Source organism: Dermacentor albipictus, chromosome 5 (genome assembly GCF_038994185.2).
Source record: "Dermacentor albipictus isolate Rhodes 1998 colony chromosome 5, USDA_Dalb.pri_finalv2, whole genome shotgun sequence".
Taxonomy (NCBI): Eukaryota; Metazoa; Arthropoda; class Arachnida; order Ixodida; family Ixodidae; genus Dermacentor; species Dermacentor albipictus.
The window spans coordinates 103605376-103626174 of record NC_091825.1 but is presented as its reverse complement, the minus strand read 5'-3'; the positions used below and the strand labels follow the sequence as shown (position 1 = coordinate 103626174).

General features: G+C 41.8%; 1 protein-coding gene across 3 annotated transcripts in view; it reads left to right on the top strand.

Annotated features, from left to right (window-relative positions):
- The window catches only part of qin, a 100182-nt gene that overhangs the window by 26115 nt on the left and 53268 nt on the right, over window positions 1-20799 (top strand). For all 3 annotated transcript variants that reach the window (XM_070538649.1, XM_065437058.2, XM_070538648.1), the window contains exons 10-17: window positions 2665-2731; window positions 2847-2895; window positions 7229-7355; window positions 9880-9951; window positions 11309-11373; window positions 14092-14202; window positions 16810-16971; window positions 18787-18961. In XM_070538649.1, coding sequence (XP_070394750.1) covers window positions 2665-2731; window positions 2847-2895; window positions 7229-7355; window positions 9880-9951; window positions 11309-11373; window positions 14092-14202; window positions 16810-16971; window positions 18787-18961 — 828 coding nt within the window. The remainder of the gene's footprint in view (window positions 1-2664; window positions 2732-2846; window positions 2896-7228; window positions 7356-9879; window positions 9952-11308; window positions 11374-14091; window positions 14203-16809; window positions 16972-18786; window positions 18962-20799) is intronic.

Here is a 20799-nt window from a genome sequence, read left to right as displayed (position 1 = left end):
GCAGGCCAGTCCATGTAAAGCTAATAGCATGATTTACACTATGTGCTTCCTTTTTTGGTGTGACTTTGTTATACTGCATATGCTAGAAGGAAGCCAAGTCAGTGGGTCACAGTTTTGAGTGAGAGAGTCCTCCAGATTTGGTTCGTCTATTAGTACACATGAAAAGCTTGTTTGGTTTTTACTCACTAGAGAGAGATGACACATGACATATTTAAAGGCAGAGCAGCACCTGTCAAACTAGATAAGTGCTGGTGGCAAAACAGGGTTTAGTCCTCTGTGGCGTAAGCATAATAAGAAAGAATTCAGTTGAGTACAAAATTCACATGCAGAAAGAGACTACGTTGTGAAACAAACAAATCACTCGTCGTGTTAAGTCTGCTCAGGCAGCATTGAGGCGTGATGACTTCCCAAATGTGACGCGAACTTTTCAGCGAAAAATGGAACAAGAATACCATATGCAGAAACTATTAGCAATTCTCGCCCTAACTACCTATTTTCTAAACACATTTACCAAAAAATCGCAATATCTAAGATGCCCTCGGGCGAAAAGAATAAAGCTGTTAAACGTCTGGACGTCTGTTAAACGGCTGGACGTCTAGCCGCCTAAGCCATGACCATAGCATCGCACGCATCAACTGTCGCACCTTAGCTTTAAAGTCATCATTTTTTCCGGACGCGATAGCACTATGGAATGGCCTGCCAAATACCATCGCATCATGCACTAACCGCAAAACATTCCGGGATAAACTAAATGACCATTTTTCATGAGGGCCAAAGGTTCCTGTCATATTCAATTCGGCACTCTGAACAGCTGATTATTTTCTATTTTTACTTCTTTCCCTTGTGATTCCTTTTTCACTGTATTTTTCTCGTGTATTCATTGAGTGTTTCATATATATATATCTATATTTTTTCTTTTTTTTCTCGTGTTTCAATCCCGTGAATTTTACTTTGCATTGTATACGCGTGACAAGAACATTTTACTGTTACATACTCTTTTTTTGTTATTGTTCTCTTTTGTCAAAAAAAAAAATTTTGTTCTCTTTGACTTTGATTTTGCTCCCCCCTTATGTAATGCCTTCGGGCCTTTAAGGGAAAAATAAATGAAATGAAAATGAAACAAGCACTTGCTTGGCATCATTCCAATAAGACACAGTGTGATTTATGCCCTTTACAAATGAGGCAGGGTGAAAACCTCACAGCTCAAAAGAATAAATAAGAGTTATGCGTGAAGCAACTAGCAACAGTTAAACATGTACGAAGCCACGCATAAAACAGATGTAAAAACATGAAGTGCGTGACAGCTGGTGTGAGGATTTGCCGGGCCACATAAAACCAACAATGTCAGTTCTTTCAAACTTCAGTAGCGTCAACATACAACACAATGCGCTCGTGCATTCGTGCTGCCCAGCTAGCGCAACGCGGTAAAGAAGCGGAAAACAATATAAATGGTAAACGGCATTCCGAACTTTAGCGACATGTTCTTAAACCGCATGCTGCACTGCGCACGAACTTCGTCGCTTACGTGCCTAACTATGGTCGAGGGGAAAAAACACCGACATGACAAAGGAAAGGATGAGAACAAGAAATTTCCCACTGAACGGCGATAATCCATTCTACTGTTGCTTCTGCTGATGAGGCATTGCAGGGAATGATTAGAACCGTATCTGGCACGTTTTCGCTAGTATTTGAGCCCTCCATCATGCAACAATTCAACATTCCTTGAAGCTTTGGCCACCCCAAACATGCGAAGGGTGTTGCTTATTCTTCTCTGAATGCGTGAATAAGACAGAGAAGCCCGATCAACGACGCAGCAAACTAAGGGGCATGGCTGGCTCCTTTCCCGAGAATTGTGTGCAAGGCCGTCACCAGTGGCGCGTCCATCGGCGTGCACTACACGCATACTATCATTGTTTTCAAAAATGCAGTGAAGCCAATCATAGCCTCCTCTGCAGCCGAGCCTGCCGAGGCATTTTTCACAGCGTACATGGGCGCATGGTCTCTCTCCACTGTGCCTATGGCGCTACAAGTACTATTTTAAATATATAGCTCATTTTACTGCAAGTTCGATAACCATCCATCATCTTAATTGTCTTTTTCTTGCAATTTGCATTGATTGTTGTATGTGCACTATGTTTCATAATAAATATTAATATTCACGAGACGTTTTGGGGATGCTTTTAACTCCAGGAGTGCCTGCTGTAGTTGCTTAGTGGCTATAGTGTTTGGCTGCTAAGTACAAGGTCATGGGATCAAATCCCGGCCACGGAGGCCGCATTTCGATGCGGACGAAATGCAAAAACGCCCATGTACTTAAGTTTAGGCGCACATTGAAGAACCCCTGATTTTCCAAATTATTCTGGAGTCTCCCACTATGGTGTGCTTCAGCATGGAATGGTGGTTTTGGCCTGTAAAATGCCATAATTTCTTTTTGTGTTTGTGACATATTTGCCATATGCTCCAAAAATGCCAAAAGCTGCTCCAAACTAGCCTTCTTTTTCTGTTCCGAAATCTGCTCCAATAACTAAAATGTTTCTTCCATCACTGAAAACCTAAAACTTACTAATATTAAGAACTGTAAGATCTTAAAATTTGCATTGAGACTTTTGTTGTTTTATTGTCCATTTGCTGGTCTTGTTTAATTGCTTTGTATCTTCTGTGCAGCTCAAACCAGTTGTTAACGGACCTCAAGAAAGTTAATGAACAGTGCTTGGAGAAAATGCAGGAGCAGGTGAGAAAAGCCAGCTATACTGAGTCATTACAAGTACACACGATGGCCAAATACCGGCTTTTTATTTTTTAGTAAGCAGCATGTTTTGATGTTTTTGTTCATTATTTTCTTTCAGCTGAAAGATCTGACATCAAAAATGAGAGAATTCAAGGATTTGCAGAAGGGTAAGCAGCTCTACCACAGTGTTCATAAGTAGCACCTATAGTTGAAAACTGGTGCATGCATCTGCAAATTTGTCATTGTCACTTTTCTTTTCTTTTTTTTCTTTTAGCTTCTTTTTTAATCTTTAAGGGGGATGGATTGTGGACCTAGGTAATCAGCTACAACTTCCTGTAGCTGTGTAGATTATTAAGAAATGATTGTGAAAATTTTCAAGCTGTTTGTAATAAATGCAATCTAATAGTGTGGTAAACATGGCACAGAAAACACTGAATATTTTTGCAAATATTAAAATTATTTTTTTAAACCTCTCAGGGTTGATTTTTTTTGCCATATGTGCCCGCAAGGGTCAATTTTATTTTTATTGCAGATTCCAATTCTTCTGAGGGACCTATTTTGAAAAAAATTTACCGTAATTTTTCTAGGGCGACCGTTAAGGGAGAAAAAAATATTTTGCGTCAGTATATGTGTACTGTTTATTCATACGTAGCAACAATTAAAAAAGGAAATAAACTTTTAATTAAAATTTGATGCATTGTTATACACAAGGCTTAGAAAATGCGCACAAGAGAATGTTTTGCAAGTCTCAAGTGTTCCTGCTCTTACACTAACATTTACGTCCATAGCTTAATCAAACTGCGTAGGTGAGTGCACTCAAGAAAACTGTGTGGTTGTGTACCCATCGAAAAAGCAAAACGTGTGACAAACTTCTGCTAATCTTCATCTTATCACCAACCAGAGGCAGTGAGTTTTCGTGAGCCTCCAAAAAAATAAAAGGAAACGAACGCATGGCAGCATCCTTTCTGTGCACACGTCTGTGAGCACTAAATGAGCAAAAAACAGGCGGTCGCCCTTTGAGCAATTAGTAACGAGATAGCCATCAGTTTTGCGAGCACAAGAAGCCAAAACCGCCCACAAAACAAAACCCAAACCACCGCCCGCCCGCGCATGCGCCAATGCATGATTGATAGTATATAGACGCGCCGGAGCAAACTAGCTCTAAAACAAACCATACAACGAAAACCGAGAGAGGGAGGCATGAGAAAAAAATTTCCTGTATTCCCACATAGTGGCAGCCATACCAGAAAAGAAAAACTTAAGAAATTGGCATGTGTTCTAAACGTACAGACGGCGCCGTATATTTATGTCATTGACCCCTGAAAGGGTTAATATTTCTTTCTTTGTGAAGGAAGATTTACGTACAAAAGTAGCTCCAAATTTTTCTGGTAATTTTATATGCACTAGGCTTTGTTCTGAACCAAAAGAATAATTGTAGCTTTGACCTCATACAGTAAAAAAAAAGTTTAAATGCCAATGACTTAAATAAGGAATAAGTTTTGTTGGCAACACACTTGATTTATTTCATTAGGTGGCATAAGCATCCAGGAACAGTTCACAAAAAAATATCTGTTCAGAAAGTACAGTCGTTGCAGAGATGCTCCCTTCGTGAGCGAAAATGGCGATTTGAGAAAACGTGAATTAAAGTTCGAATTTCCAACAAGTTGGCCTATAATGCTCCTGGTGCATAGTATTCACAATTATTTTCTTTCGATTGCCTTTTTAATACACTTTCTTTCACTCGCGTTGGTATTCATCCTTTTCTTGCTTTTGGCAGAGGCCTGAAAGACTGCCTACCTTATCCTATTGTGGTCCATTTTGCTCAGCATTGCAAAGCACACCTGGTGTAACACAAAGGGTCTTGAAAACCTTTCTTTTTGGCATTGTTGCAATCGCTATAGTGATTCATTGTGCCATAAACATAGGCTTTTACTGTGCATGCTCCAATAAATGTGGTTTTTGGGCACCTACATAAATCAAGTGTTTGCGCAGGAACTATCACGACCATGATGACCCTCTGAGATGTATACTGAACTATTGAAAATATTAAAGCAACTACAGACATTTAATTTCTAAATGACTATACAAATAAATACATTTATATGTTTTAAATCGAATAACAAAGCAAATGCCATAGGTTGTTGCCCAAGCTTTTGTAGTGACCAGGCAGAGTCATGGGGGAGGGGCGTGTTTATGGCATTCTTAGACGCTGTCTGTTGCGCATCTCAGGCTGTCTGCCACTTGGTATAGACATTTGCAATAGATGCTGGTGCATCTCGACATTAAAATAAATAAAATACATTTTTAGTTGATATTGTAATCCATCCCCACTTAACCCTTTCTTTGCCATGGATGAGCTCAGTTCATTGAAAGTACATTTAGAACGCAGCTATTAACAGCTCTTAATGGCCCATTCTTGCGGCGACTGTTCGTTTCGTACTATCGTCTGCTCACATCAGCTCTTGCTCGTGCTTGTTTGGTTTGCTTGGTTTGGTCTCGTTTGCGCTCGTTACGATTGTCATGGTTTCTGATTGTTTTGTAATCTGATTGTATACGTGGCGCGTATTGTGTTGTACTTTCTGGAAGCCACGTGACACCAGCGATTACACTATAAGCGACGAGTCATGTACAAGCCAATGCGCTTGATCCGCAAATCAGATTTTCGACGATTTCCGACTCTTCTACATGTCTCTTTCAAATTCCTAGCCTCAATATATTCCCAAATGAAAACACATGTAGAGCTGCACTCAAATTGCACATTGGGGAGCGTCGTAATTATCGGTGAATTTTTTATTTTCTTAGTTTTCATTTTCTCGTCAATGTTGCTTTTTATTTTTTTTTGTTACACTTTTCAGCTTCACTTTTGCCCTAAATGACAGAGCTTTTGTAAATGTGATTTTAAATATTGTCTACATTGCTTTTTGTAAAGGATTTCACAGTAATAAATTTGGCCAATTTTGGTCAGAATTCAGGATGATAGCTGGCACGGAAGGGGTTAGTAAGCAGTTGTCTTGTTTCAGCCTACGACAAATCTTACTGGCATGCTGATTACATTGGGACAAGTCTTCCTGGGATCGAAAAAAAAATTGAAAGTGCGTTTACTCAGTTCAAGTTTGTTGGAGAGAGCTTTTTATTAGTCTAGCCTTTTAGAAGAAAGAGAGAGAAATAAGCCAGTTCAATCCTTCTAGGGCTAAACTTTTCTCATAGAATATGCGTTGTGTTAATTCTTTTATTGATATTATGTAAAGTCTAAAACCACCTATTCTTGTTGCCAACCGATAATTCAAATTCGATGGGTACTGCCAAGGAACAAGAATGTGGAAATATGGAATAATAAATTCGGCAGAAGTTAAGTGACTTTATTCCACCACTGGCCAAAAAAGTACTCTATTCTCTGATGATTACTTTCGGAGATATGTTCACTTTCACGAAATTTCACTGTACTAGTGCTAGACATATTGTCTTACAAGCAAGGGCATTATTGGCACAAGGGCAAGTGCTCGGTCTTATCACGGTGGCAAAGGAAGCTGTCTTATCCCAGTTCCAAGAGCGCTGCCGCCTGTTGACGCTTCTTACTAATCATTTAAAATCTTGCAAAGTTATCTTTGAAAGTGATAGTCTGAGTATGCCAATGCTTGACTGCTACCTGGTCTGCCCAGTTTTTGGCCAGTCATGCTGTTGCTACAGATAGACATAAGTGCACTCAGTGCATGCACCAAATTTGTATCCCCTGGCTACATGATAGAAGAGAACCGCGCTGCGATAGCTGTACCATTGCAGGTTTCTTTTCAAGTGATTATTCAATGCTTCCTTCACCTATTTACTGCCTTCATCGATGAAGACGTTGAGAGTGGAGTTGGTGCCGCATGAAACTAAGAGAACACCCAATGTCAAGAAAAGCGTAGGTGATGGTTGGCTTGCATGTCACTGCAGCTTGTGTGGCTGCGAACTTTTATTTGCTCAATGTACTTTTATCAGCAGAAGCGCTGATCAAATATTACGCAAGGTAATTGAGGCTGATAGGATTTCTTGTTTTGGCTTTGATTGTGTCAGTGCACCATCTGTGCACTTGTCAGTTAAGGAGTTAACCTTCCTAAGAGTGAATTGTGCGTGTGCAGTGTGATAAGTAACGGCTATAAACATGGGTTGCCGAGAGTAAAGCTTTCTGTTAGAAGTTAGTGCTTGTCTGTCGTCTTGTATTTGCTGTCGTGTATATCTGTGCTATGATTCACCACTATGCCATAGCAACAAGCCCAAGCAGCCGCATTACATTTCCTTAAATTAAGGTTTGAAATGTGTGGTGTTCTATGGACAATAAGTTATGAAAAGTTTAATACTTCATTATATATCAAGAGCTTCTTTATATTGAAGCTTCTTATATCGAGATTTAGCTGTGCTATAATAATTTGCTCTGGTGACTGGTAGTAAGAATACGTTTCTTTTAGTTGTTCTGGATGCAACCTTATTTGAGTTCTTTTTTTTCTTATTTTCCCCTTCTAGAAGTTAACTCTGCAATTTCCACCAATACACATCAAAATGCCACACACCTTGTGGAGCGGTTGAAGTCATTTAGCAACATTTCTTGCTTCCTTCTGGATGATCTACAAGATCACAAGCTTGACCTCGAGTGAGTCCTGTCCTGTTGCCATTCAATGCATGTTTATGTTACGTGGAACAATGAAACTTTGCCGGGGCACATACAAGCTTCACATATACAGTCAAACCCACTTATAACATTCAAGTGCCGCAAAAATTCTATTGTTATAACCGATAATTGTTACAACTGGGCTGCATGAAAAAAAAAATCAAGATGAGGGATGGCAGAGCTGTTCCGAAAAAACTGTGCTGGCGGGGAGGTGAGTTCTCCTCCCTACCACCTTTCTCCATCAAGCTTCTGATTCTCTTGACTCGTTCAACTGTTTAGCTCTGTTTCCTGCACACTCTGATCATGTGCTGTTAACAAGCCATGGTTGTCATCGTTCAAGAATGCCACTGCTCTGACAACTGCAAAGAGGGGTAATGGGCAGCAAGTGACATACGAGCTCCGGCGAAGTGTCGCTTTAGTGGCCCCAAAAGGTGCCCTTCAAAAAAACATGGGAAGGTTGCCGCGGCAACATCTTAGCTTGAGAAATCCAGAAGAAATGCTGGGACGGGATTGCCACAAGCCTCTCACCACTGGCTTGCACGAGAAAAGCCCAGGTCTGTCAGTCTTGCTTGCTTTACGCAAAGCTTCGCGACATCCTCCTCCAAGGCATACAGGTGCTCCACATAGTGCAGCGGAAGGTCCCTCACCAAAACAAGTGCCTGAGGGACTGAGTCACCTACAGGGCCTCCCGCTGGGACAATGTTGAGGCAGCCTGCTCTACCGCATCAGCGCTGCTGTCTTGGCTGTCACTGTTGCTATCCGATGCAAGCACGTTCGTTACAATCACCTCATCAGTTAGAAGCACTTCATTTCCAAATCTATAGCTGCGCACTTTCTTTTCACCGGCAATGTCGTGCATTGCCAACAATCAGCGGGCGGGTCAGCCATCTTCCGTTTGGCAGCGAGTCAAACGAGGCTGAGAAACCATGTAGCCAAGAACGACTTTGACACAACGTACAAAGGCAAGCATGAGCGACTTAATCCATTAGCAGAATTGCACACAATGAGGGCCCATCGGCCCAGTGAGCAGCAATCTGGGAGCAGCGGCGACAGCGCTGTCAACGCAGTTGTCAGTTGGTTCTTTATTCTATGGCACAGTTGGCGCAGCCCCTTCATGCTTGGAGGGGTGGAAGGGCAACGGCAGAGATGCGTGCAAGGCTGGCGATGCAGAGAAGTGCGCAGCGGCAGTTAGGGTGGTGGGCTGTCGTTTAGCGGCTTTCATTTCACTGTTCCTTCTTTTCAAGGATTTCGTATTCCATTGCCTTTCAGCACAGACACCCAGCAGCCAGATTTTATTGTTATAATTGATAATGTGGCATGGAGGCATTGTAGTAAACGGGTTATTTCCCCATAAAAACCAAACAAAAGTTGGCGGTGCAGTATCTTCTGGTTGTTATAACCGTTATGTTGTTAAAACTGGTATTGTGATAAGTGGGTTCGACTGTATACCCACAAATATATGGCACATGAGTTCTGCAGAATTCTGCAAGGTGGAGGAACATTCATGTAAGGAAAAATTGACATCCACCTGTATGTCACTTGCCAAACCACAAGGAGGTTGGCAAGTTTGCTTTAAAATTTTGACGATCTGCAGTTGTGAGTTCAATCCCTAGCCACGGCAGCCGCATTTCAATCGAGGTGAAGTGCAGTAAATATTTGTGTACTCAGATTAGAGGGCAAGGGCACGTGAACCCTTTAAGGATGGAACACGAGCTGAGCTTGTCAAGCCCATATTTCCAAAAAAGGCAAATGATGAGACCAGCTTGCCCAGCGCCTTTTTGTTTTTAATGCTGGGCTGAAGGTGATTTGAGCTCACGTTGCTTTGTGCTTCTTCCAGATGGCATGCGTGTATTTTAGACTTGTTGTAAATAGCATGAGATGGAGCAAGGAGCTGTTGAAAAGTGAAATATGGTGCAAAGACTCACATATGTGCTGTGAAGCCCAGCTTTGTTACAGTCTAAAAAAAAATTTTCCTAGTTCACCTTTTTGAGATAACTTTTTCACATGGTCTTGCTTTACATGATCATCGTTTGCACCGTGAGTTGGGTTCGTACTCACTTGTTGGCAATGAAGCCCACCTTTGTTAAACTGTAAAAAATATTTTTTCCCTAATAAAATGCGTCTTTCTGATAAATTTTCGCATGGTCTTGCTTTAATGACTGTACAAATCATTTGCATGCAAAAAAAAAATTTGTTATTGTCATTTTTTTATCGTCCTTAAAGGGTTAAAGATTCCCAGGTGGTGCAAAATAATTTAGTCTCCCACAACGGTGTGCCTTATAATCAAATCGTTTTGGCATTTAAAACCTCAGAATAACAATTTTGCCACTGCATTTACGCAAATTTTTTTTACTTCTGTGCATCCATTAAAAAAGAGGGGGCTCCATAATCAAATTTCACATTTTCGTTGTGCAGTGGAGCCTCACTTAGGGGTTGATATATATTAGTTCCTGCTAGCTCAGAACATGTGCCTTATTAATTTTTTTTATTGTTTCAATTTTCCCAGAGTCACGTATGATCCATCACTGAAGGAATTGTTGAAGTCACATGGTGAGGTGCGGTTCACACCTCCAGGAAAGTATGTTAGCTTGTGCTTCTTTTCCATCATTGTGCATGTTTTCTTTATCTTTCTTCCCTCACGGCTAGCGAGATTTCACTGTTACCAACATAGTCGAACAACGTAATAATGAACGCAGATATTACAAATTATTACATATAATTAAGCAAATCTAACATTTGGTTTCCAGTACTTTATATAGGATTATTCATCAAAACCAAAAGTGCAAGTTTTGAAGCAATATTGAATACAGTGAAGTGAACATTTGGTCCCTCGTAGCTCAATATATGTATTCTAGCAGTAAAAATGTCAGCTAATTAGCAATAGGAACTTGCCGTGGCACACTCTGGATGAGTGTATGTGGCATGGCCAGTTACTTGGCTTGGCTGGACTGCATCGTGCAAGCCAACGTGCTGATCTTGTGTGATCACATTGATTGCACAGTTGCATAATAACTGCAGTACAAAGCATGTTTTTAATTCGGCATTGTTCAAGTGCCACATATCAGCAAGTTCCCAATGGACAATCAAAGTTGACAGGAGACCCTTTACTGTGTCCTGCCTAAAGCACCAGGCTTCCATTTATTTTGCGTTAATCAGTTACCAATTTTGGAATTTTTCCTGCCGATATCATTGTATGCTTATAACCATGGTCACATACAACAAACAAATTTTTGTGTTAGATGTAACATTGTTGCAACAATATTTGACTGTACTAGTACTAGTAAAATGCAATTGTTGTTCAGCTGTGTTTTTTGTTTAGAAGCCAATGCAGCCGGTTCTACTTATTAAAATGGATTTGATCTTCTCCACTTTGAGTTATTTTTAGGATTCCTGAACAGCCTGTCACATTTTCTTGCAGTTGCCTCTGTATTTGACGTAAGCAATGATTTCTTAAATTTTGTTATGCTGTCCTTTTGTACATGGCTTTAGTTTATCAGCTCATCTGGAAAGGTATTCTCATTGAAATATGCATCTCTTGCCAGAAATAAAAACGAAACTGTTGCGTGAAATGCGATATGATGTGGCTCTCTGAAAGATGGTGACTGATGTTTTACCAGCTATTGTCACTGTGTCATGCTGAGTCATCTTGTGAAACAGTTATTGACATTTCAGGTGCATGATATTTGTCTACAGATGAATAGGACTTTTAAATTGTTTAGCTTAATTTCTGTTCTGTTCATGCTACTTTTCTGAATGCAATACCATTCATTTGGGCTTCCTTCTAACAGCGTTGTCTGTCCATTAATGCAGCTGTATCAGGCTACCTTTGTTACAGATGATGTTACTTTTCTTCCTCAAAGTGCATTTGCCATAAAGGAGTTTTGCAAGGCCTTCGTTAGCATGTCCTGGTTAAAAAGTTCTTTCTTGCTTGGCAGATTATCCTTTGTGTCTGTGAAAGACCTACCTGAGGGATACGAGGAGGATGATCAGGATGACACAGGTAACACAATTTTTTTCCTTGGCACAAAGGAGGAATGCTACTAATACATGGGAGTTCTGGCTCATATGTGTACTGGAGCTTTGTCATTGTAACAGAATATTTGTTCAAACGCTAGAACAGCGCTTGTGGTGGTCTCTGGGGACTGTTGAACTAAACCCTGTGAGCACCTGATCTGTTGGTGTCTATCTATCTCTTGGATCTATCTATCTATCTATTGGTTATTAAAATAATGTACTTAGCCCTGTATGTTGACCAACAGAGCGGTGCCAGTGAGTGCACCTCTGTTCTGCATGATCAAACAAAATATCATCGCATAAAGCCTGTACATACCGGACTTATTCGTGTGACGCCCACCCTTGTACGAGGCCCGCTACCCCATTTTGGCGTCCGAAAATTTGGAACACAATTTTAAGCATCTGTGCGTACCCACATGTGCGGCCTCCGGGATTGCACCAGCGCGTCGTTCCAATCTCGGAGACAGTACCTGCATGCTGGTGAATTTCTGCAAGTCGCTACTAGATGATACTAGTTACTGTTGTGCCAATGATGGCATTGTAATTGTCACTGTATCCCACCAGATAATGATCACATGATCATGTGACATAGATCCAGTGTGCCTCAAGGGTCTCTGCTGCTCTGAAGCACGTTGTTTAGCAGATTTAGCTGCACCTAGCTTTTGGGCGCCCTAAGAGGGTGTCTCTGCAGGAAGTGCACACGTGGATTCTGAACACGAGGCATGAGGTTTCCATTGAGTCTGTCATCAAGAGCCTTAAGGCGACAAGAATCTAAAATAGTAATGGACGGCACGGAGGATGACCACCCTTGGGAGAGCACCAGGGAGGTGAGCTTGTCAAACATTGAGGGCAGTGAAAATGTCGAGGACGACACAATAACAGTGATAACAGTTGGTAGATGAGTGGTTGCATTATTCTGCATAGCATTCTGCGTTGCGTTTGTCTGTGCACAGTTCGAGGCTTAAGTGAGAAGCCACAAGCCTTCTTCATGTAAAGCCCACCATCTCTAAGAAATTAAGAAAAAAAAAAGTGTGGACCTTAAACGAGTAAATACAGTATGTCAGCTTGTAGATATCTTTAAAGCACTCCACCCTCTTAACAAAGTAATGCGCAATATTCTACAACTTCTTTGATTTGCTTTAATTTTCTTTGATTTTCTTTGGTTTAGCCATTGGGTATATGTGTGCCACTATGACACAAGAGGTGTATAGTCCTTAAAGAGACACTAAGGAAAATATTAAGTTGAGTTAGATCGATAGATCATCTCTCCAGAAGGCTATCATAATTTTTTGCATACTAAATACAAAATTGTTGCATTGAAAATGGCCACCGAAAATCCTGCTGCCATCGCTCGTGCCAAAACTGAGGAGTTGACATAATCTCTGTGTCGCAGTCTTCTCTGCCTTTTTCTGTGAATCGACCACTGCTCTATCAACTCACATTGGCGGCGTTCCATGAACCACACGTCTCGACTCACCCTAGACAAATATTTTGCTTCCCACTTCCTCTCTTGCTACACATAGTGGAGGTGCTCTCTTCTGCTGCTTGCTGTTCACTTGCACATATCTTATCCCCGTCTCCCTTCTTGCTGGTGGCACCAGCCACCTGATATACATGTCACACTTCTCTGTTTACTCACTTTTCATCATTCTTTCCTTGGCAGTCATCATAGATCACCTTTGTCTTCTTGACATCATTGGTGTCAGCACCTCCCACTGTGCATCCACCTGAATTGGTTTGAATTTTGGCGTAACCTGTGAACAGTGTAGTGTATAACCATCAAAGCTTTATATTGAACTTGTGACTTTCATGGTGCGTAAACATAAACTACACCTGGCGTAGGATGAAAACAAACAGATTTTGTACTCATTACCGGTTGTTGTATAGCATTTAATTAACCAATACAGTGGAGTTGCATGTGCATTGGATGTGCGTATATATACCATATTTACTCGCATAATGGACATGCTCTCGTATTGAAAGCACCCCCAAATTAGTCGTGAAAAATCTGAATTTTTCATTTCCTTGCGTAATGCACGCACCCCTGACTTTGTTATTGTCAATCAATTAAAGACCTTGTACATCATCAGAAGCTTCTAACCTAATTCTCAGACTGCCAGCACCACTGACAGTATGTAGTTGGGTCACTCAAAACTTCTGCAATTTATTACATAAATACTGCACAGTTCAGCGCAGTGCTGAACTGTGCGTTAGGGAATGTAAAGAAAGCGCATGGTAAACAAAAAATTAAAGCAAATCTTGTTGTACTCAAGCGCAATATCAAGAAGAATGTGTACTGATGAGCCTTCCACCAGTTTGGTAGACTGAAATTCAATAAAGTTGTATAAATTGAATGATTGCAGCATGTTACTTTGAAATACAGTACAGGTTGTATTCTACAGGCTGTGCACGTTACACAAGTGATACCTATGCAGGTAAAAAGGTTGTACTTTTAATATGTACCACCAACTAACCCTAACCTTAGCTCTCCTTGTCTAAATTCTTCATTACGCACTCTTAAAATACCATCCTTACACACGTTCAATGCAAGCACTTTACACATTTGTGATACCCTTCAGGACTAAAATATTGTGGGCTGCTGTGCTACTGTATGCACCACACATCAACTGCATCAGTGCGTGCTTTGTTTTGTTCACTATGTTCTTGTGCTGTCCTTACTTTTGTTGCAATTTCTCTGGAACAGACGCTGAATCAGAATCCTCCAGTGAGAAGCAGTCTTTGGATGAGCAGTCGCCAGCACCATCAAGCATCTCGAGTGACGATCTGCCTCAGATGGCACCTGCAGCAGAACCATGTATGTGATCACCTACATACTCTTCTCTGCAACTTAATGGCCAATTGCAATGAACTTTCGGACCGTGTCAAAAGCATTTTTTTTTTTATAATAGTGTAGCTAAGAGGAGCCTCCGTGCAAAATTTGGCATTTGAAACAAGAGCAAAGCGTCATGAAAAGCTTACTAAAAATAGTCGCTTTTGGCACCGAACTAAAAAAAAAAAAGAGAGATAGAGAAAAGAAAAAGAAAACCCACCATTATTGCTCGCCAGAAGCGACGGATGTCCCATAGTGTGCAGCTCCTTGGCATGTCCTCTGAGATAAGCTGGTGCTCGCGGCTGCCTGCACCTTGCCGGGACTTGTGTCATAGTGACAACCACCAGCTGAACATGTCATCTGCTTATGTGTTGTTTAAAGCCTGCTAACAAGAAAATTCGCAGCCCTGTGGCTTTGCTGAAATTGCTTTGTGGTATGTACTGCTCATTTGTGACAAAATCAGCCAAAGTGAAATTTTTTTGCAGTTGGCCTTCAAAGGGACACTAAAGGCAAATATTAAGTCAAGCTAAAGGGATAGATTAGTGTTTGAGAATCTCTGAAGCATCAATATTATCACAAACAGAGCCTTAAACTCGAGAAATTGAGGTAAATGCAGGACATGATTAGAAACTCCTCCGGGACTTTCAAGCACTTGCCCAATGACAAAAGCACTCCTCAGTTAAATTTCTGTTGCAAAAAACATCCTTGTATTGTATTATAAGACGAAATAAAGTGCTACTTGTCCAGTTCTATTTCACTTTTAGAGAAAAAGAACTCATTGAAATTATCCTTGACAACGATGCGGGCGGTCGAAGGTTTTCGTTTTCGGTCAACTCTGCACAACACCAATTAAGTGGTGTTGCTCTGCACCTGGGCCACGCTTTCGCATTTCAGCAGTTTCATCATAGCGTAGTGCTGCGCTAGTTTTGCTGGCTCGTGAAACTCGCACAAACTGCAAGTTGCAGAGAATTCAACTTCCAAGTGATGTCGTGGGTTGCCCGAACGGTCCACCCTACTTGACCAAAAAGCAGCTGCAGCGGCGAAGACGCTCTGTCTTATCTCGGTAGTGCCGCCTGTCGCGCCCCGTTTTACTCATCGACGGCAGCAAAGGGTATGTGCAACGTCACCACTTCCCTAGTTGAGTGGCAGAAGATGTGAATTTCGAAAACGGTATTTGGACTCTTCAAATTCAATTTTCTCGTAAACTAAGTCTTTTCTTGCCGCAAAACAAGCGTTGCAAGGTTTCTAGAATAGTATTTAAACAGTCCACATCGACTTAGTATTTGCATTTAGTGTCTCTTTAATTGTGAGATTTCATGACTTAGCACTGAACAGACTTTTCTTTTGCTTTTGATGTTGCAGTGCTCATTGTGGCATGTAGGTTTCAGGGGATGTGATTAGGCGGCTGAAACACTGTGCTTTCGTTAAAAGAAAGGTGAAAATTTTTAAATGTTATTGCGAATTTTTTTATCTTTAAACATCAGTGTGTTTCTCTTTGCCTAGAAGCTCGTAAGGAACTCTTGTTAATTTGTGGGTTGTAGTGGCAGATAGTGCACTTACATAACCAAGTAAAAAACATTAAGTGCAAGTTGTGTGCTCTTTTTAGTATGTGCTTGTGTCATGCCTTGATTAAATACCCTGCAGCCACAAAAACAATGTGCCTTAACAATGAAGTGCTCACTTTTGCTAGTTAACGTATAGTTATGAAATGGTAAACAGCACTAGTAATAGGTTGGGAGTATGTGCCTGCGTGCATGCATTTGCAGTGATGCCTTCATTTCGGTGGTCTCATGTACTCCTGATGCAGGGGTGTACACATGGCCATCGGTGTTTGAGCATTGAAAATAAAAGGTTTTTTGGGCTGCAATTTCGTATCAATGCCATTTTTTATGCTATATTCCTTCATGCTTCATCAGTGGTTAGAGCGATGCTCTGCCCACATTATCATTGGAATCAGCCAGCCGTCAAAGGTGGATTAGAGGTGGAAGAGAGGCGTAGAATCGAGTGAAAGGCATCGCTACAAGATCGCTGCCTTGGATGCAATCAACACCACAAAAAAAAGGGGGCGGGGGGTTGTACCTAATACTTAGGTGTCAAGGGATGCAAGGCTTACTTGTTGAAAAAAAAGGATGTTAAAACATAATTAGACACTCTGTGTTCAGAAGACATAGTTTTACTGGGGATTCAATTTGTGCAATTTGTCGTACAGTCTACACAGCAAGTTGTTGCAAACACACATCATGATGTTGCAGTTGCATTCATGCAAGCAAAAAATCAATTCGGACCAACTCTACTGGCGAGACACTTTCTCAAGAGGCGAGATTAATATATATATGGACAATATTTTAAAGGTTACTTGGCAAAGAGTATTGTTTAAAGAGCAAATAGTAACAGAAGTGTCACTGTTGTCATGTCTGTTCACTAACATACATGTGGCTGGCCTATAGCACAAATAAAAACCATGTTGCTGGTTCCTGTATAAACCAGTGATGTAAACAGTTCTATTGAGGCTGCACAGATATATTTATGCCGTGCTGCTGTCTTCACCAAAGCTCACTAGTATCACATTTTTCTTTTCCATCTTGATTTTAGTGAACAACAAGCGAGTGATGGTGTCTCACATTCGGGATCCCACCAACTTCTATGTGCAGCTGTGCTCCATGGCTGCAAAGCTGCAGCGAATGCAGAATGAGATCAATACATACTGCATGACACAGGACTCCAGGCTGCGGTCTGAGGAGGAGGTTAAAGTTGGTGAGCACCCTTTCGGCTGTGTCACGCACGTGTACGGTTGATAGAGACTGAAGGTTTCGGTGTTGCTTGTGCTCCTCTGATGTGACAAGCTGCCTAATGTTGTGCCATCTAAAGGTTGCGCATTTACTGAAGCCAATGCTTGTGTTGGAAACTTATGTACATTAAGGTGCCCTTACAACAAGAGCACATCCCTGCCAAATTTGTTGGGGAGAAGTTGAGATAAATCAGTTGGGAGCCACTGCTGTAGCTCAACAGGACTCGCTTCTAGGGATGTTTGATGAATGGTTGAATTGAGATTCTTTGTAAGGTATTTTCCCTATATCAATGCATAATAAAGGGCTCCTTGTGATGATGAGGATAACTGGGGGGAAGCTTTAATTTGGCAGCTTCACTAGCCCCATTTCAATTTCTGAATTGTATGCTAATGTGAAAATAATTAGCCTAATCTATTGAATGCCAAATATTTTGTCATTACTTTATTGCAAGGAAATATTGTCATTTAGTACACCAATGGCCGTTCGCAGGCAGCTTGTATTTCTAGTTATTGCAATCATCACTCAGTTGTAATTAAAGATATGTAATGTGATTGGTGTCTTCTAGTCATGCTATGTGAGACTGAATACTCATCTCAACTTTTATAGATGAGTACCTATTCCTTACAGGTAAAATACAGAAAAAATGTTTCGTTCTTTCCGAGTTTTGGTATTGAGCATGGAGTTTCTGGCTAAATTTCACTAAATGACAGGCAGCAAGTGTTATTCGTTGGTTTAGAGTAGGTACACAGGACAAGGAAGTACATTGTAGTTTGGTGGACGACTTGTTTTATTTTGAAAGCATTATCAGAGGAGACAGACTGATGAAAATTCTCTGGCTGCTGTGGTATCATACACTGCAGCAATTCTGCTTTATAGGTACGTGGGTTCCGGAGACACTGCAAACAGGAATCTTAGTGCTTATTTGGATAATGAGGTCAAATAACTTTAGGAATCGGAGTTTAGAGCTGGGAAATATAAAAAGCCTCACCACACCAGCTTGGCACTTATGAATCAAGTGCTGGGTCTCCCCCTGCAAACCGCCACGTCTGCTACCTGTGTGCTACCTTCGTCCCGCAGCCCCCTGTTTCCCCTTTTAGCTTAGCGTTTACTCCTTTTATGATGTCATTGTTAGTAAAGCGCCATCCACTAAGATTCCAGGAAAGCAATACTTAGTACAAGAACAGATAGCATTACGTGCCAGGAATCCCTACAACACATAATGTAAAGCAAACTCAGTGTTCACCTATGGTTCATCAATACTTAGTACAAGAACAGATAGCATTACGTGCCAGGAATCCCTACAACACATAATGTAAAGCAAACTCAATGTTCACCTATGGTTCATCTACGAAGAGAACTGTCAGTACAAATTAAAAATGAAGCCATAGGTGGCTTCGAGGCCAACTTCCAGTTTTCTGCCTGGTGTTGCTCCCCCTATTGCTGAAAAAGATTCTGCAAAATATTTTTTTCTTTTCATTAATTGTGGTTATTCTTGGTGTATTTAGCACTTTTAATGAGATAACAAAAATTTTTTTTAAAGGTGGGGGGGGGGTTATATGTCTACTCCTCAAAGGTTTTAATGGCATTTAGTAATAGCCTAATTTCACAGTCGAGCATCGGAATGTAATGTTCACTAAGATGAGAATTTGTGCTGATTTCTATAACAGGTCACAACAACAATAATTTATGCCTCATGACTGCACCGTATGAACACTTTCGTTTTGCACTTTACCATTGCAGCAATTTGCGCATTCGTCTTGGATGGTCATATCTGTTGCAGGAGGGCTGTTTTTGGCGCAATTCCATGTGGACAACAACTGGTACCGTTGCAGAGTGCAGCGCATGCTATCAAGTGATATGTGCCTTGTCGATGGGACAAGCTTCAGGCAAAGCACTGTCAATGTGGAGGTGTTCTATGTAGACTACGGCAACTCTGAGGTGGTCCCTCTGACTAGGTGAGCAGAACAACTTTTGTGCTTATGTTTGTCATGCTCTTGTAAAATGATACTGAATGCCATAAATAAAATAGCCAGGAGTAAAAAGCTGTTTCAGCTAAACCACTGGTTTGTTCTTACTAAAATTTACAAAGAGGCATCATTTTGTTTAGTTTAAAACAAAAAGAAAATGTTCTTAGGAAGGATGGTTATCTTCAGCATCCTTTATTCTTTACCGGTGCAGACACCAGGCTTCGCGCATATATCACATTGGTAAGAACGAAATTGGGTTTGGGTGCAGCACCTTGTTTCATGCAGACTAATTCACAATTAACCAGTGTTTCATGAATAGGATTGTCAGGCATATACAATTCTTTCAGCTTGTGGTGACGAGCGACCGCGTAGGCTGGTGGAGTCTCAGCTTTCGGAAGAGAATGAGCAAACTGACACGACTGATCTCTTAGCGTAGCATTTTTTAAATATCCTCAAAAGCTAGCCCGTGCCAGCGCATGCCAGCGACATCTGCCTCGCAAGCGTCTGTATCATTCTGTTGCAATGCCGATGCTGCTGCTGCTACAGAGGGCTCCGAAATTTGATCAGAGCCCTCTGGGGGCAAACGCCGAGGTTAGAAACGGGCTGCTGGGTTGGAGGTGATGATGAGATAGCACACGTCATGTCGGACTGGTTGCATCCAATCCGGCAGGTGCATCAAAAGTGGGAAACTGGAGCTTGGCGAACGGTTCGTCCAACATGGCAAAAGTAGGCACGATCCGCGATGTGCTTGTTGCTGGGATGCCAGGAACGGACAGCTGGGTAAAGGAGTTGATGAGATGGCGTCGTTGAACGTCGGCAAGGAGTCCATAGTTGTGCAAGAAGTCTGCTCCAGTGAGTGCACAACGGACGTCTGCAACCAGGAAAATCCAGTGGAACGCTTGTCTAAGGTCAAGGTTTAGCATGACGGAGCATTACAAAAAGGTGTAATTCTGATGCCGTTGACAACTTGCAAAGACAACGCAGTGTTGCATTTCGGTCGGAGTCTTGGCAGGAATAATGCTTAAGTCAGCCCTTGTGTCGATTAAGAACTGTTGTCCTGTAACTTTCTCTATCACATCGAAAAAGCGACTTGTGTGTTGAGCTGGATCGCTTGCCACTGTTAGAGGTCAGCCGGCCTCTTTTCCTGCCAAGCGCAGGGGCGCCGACAGTGACGAGTGTCGTTTCCAAAACAGCAGTGGAACAATCGAACCCACTTATAGCAATATTCAAATGCCACGAAAATTCCATTGTTATAACCGATAATTGTTAAAACCGGGTTGCATGAAAAAGTCAAAGGCGGGGAGGCCAGTGCCCTTCCTCACTACCTTTCTCCATCCGGCTGCTGGTTGTGCTCACTCGTTTAACTGCTTTTTGCATGCTCCAATCACGTGGAACAAGCCGTGGCTGTCCGCGTTAAAGAATGGCACTGCTATAACTGCAAAGAGAGGTCACAGGTGGCAAGCGATATGCAAGCACCACCAAGGCAGCACTTTGGTTGGCTCAAAAGGGGCCTTTTAAAAAATGCGAGGAGGTTGCCGCAACAGTCTGCCAGCTTGAGAAATCCAAAAGAAGCGCTGAGGCGAGATTGCCACAAGCATCTCGCCACGGATGTCGCACTGCATTGCATGAGAAAACGCTATGTCGGTCAGTCTTGTCGACATCCTTCGCCAAGGTATCCAGGTGCTCCGCGTAGTGCAGCGGAAGGTTCCTCGCGAAAACAAAGCCCCGGAGGGAGGACGGAATCATCTGCTGAGCCTCCTGTGAGGACAACGTTGAGGCAGCTTGCCCTACCGTGTCATCACTGCTGTTGTTGCCGTCACTATCCG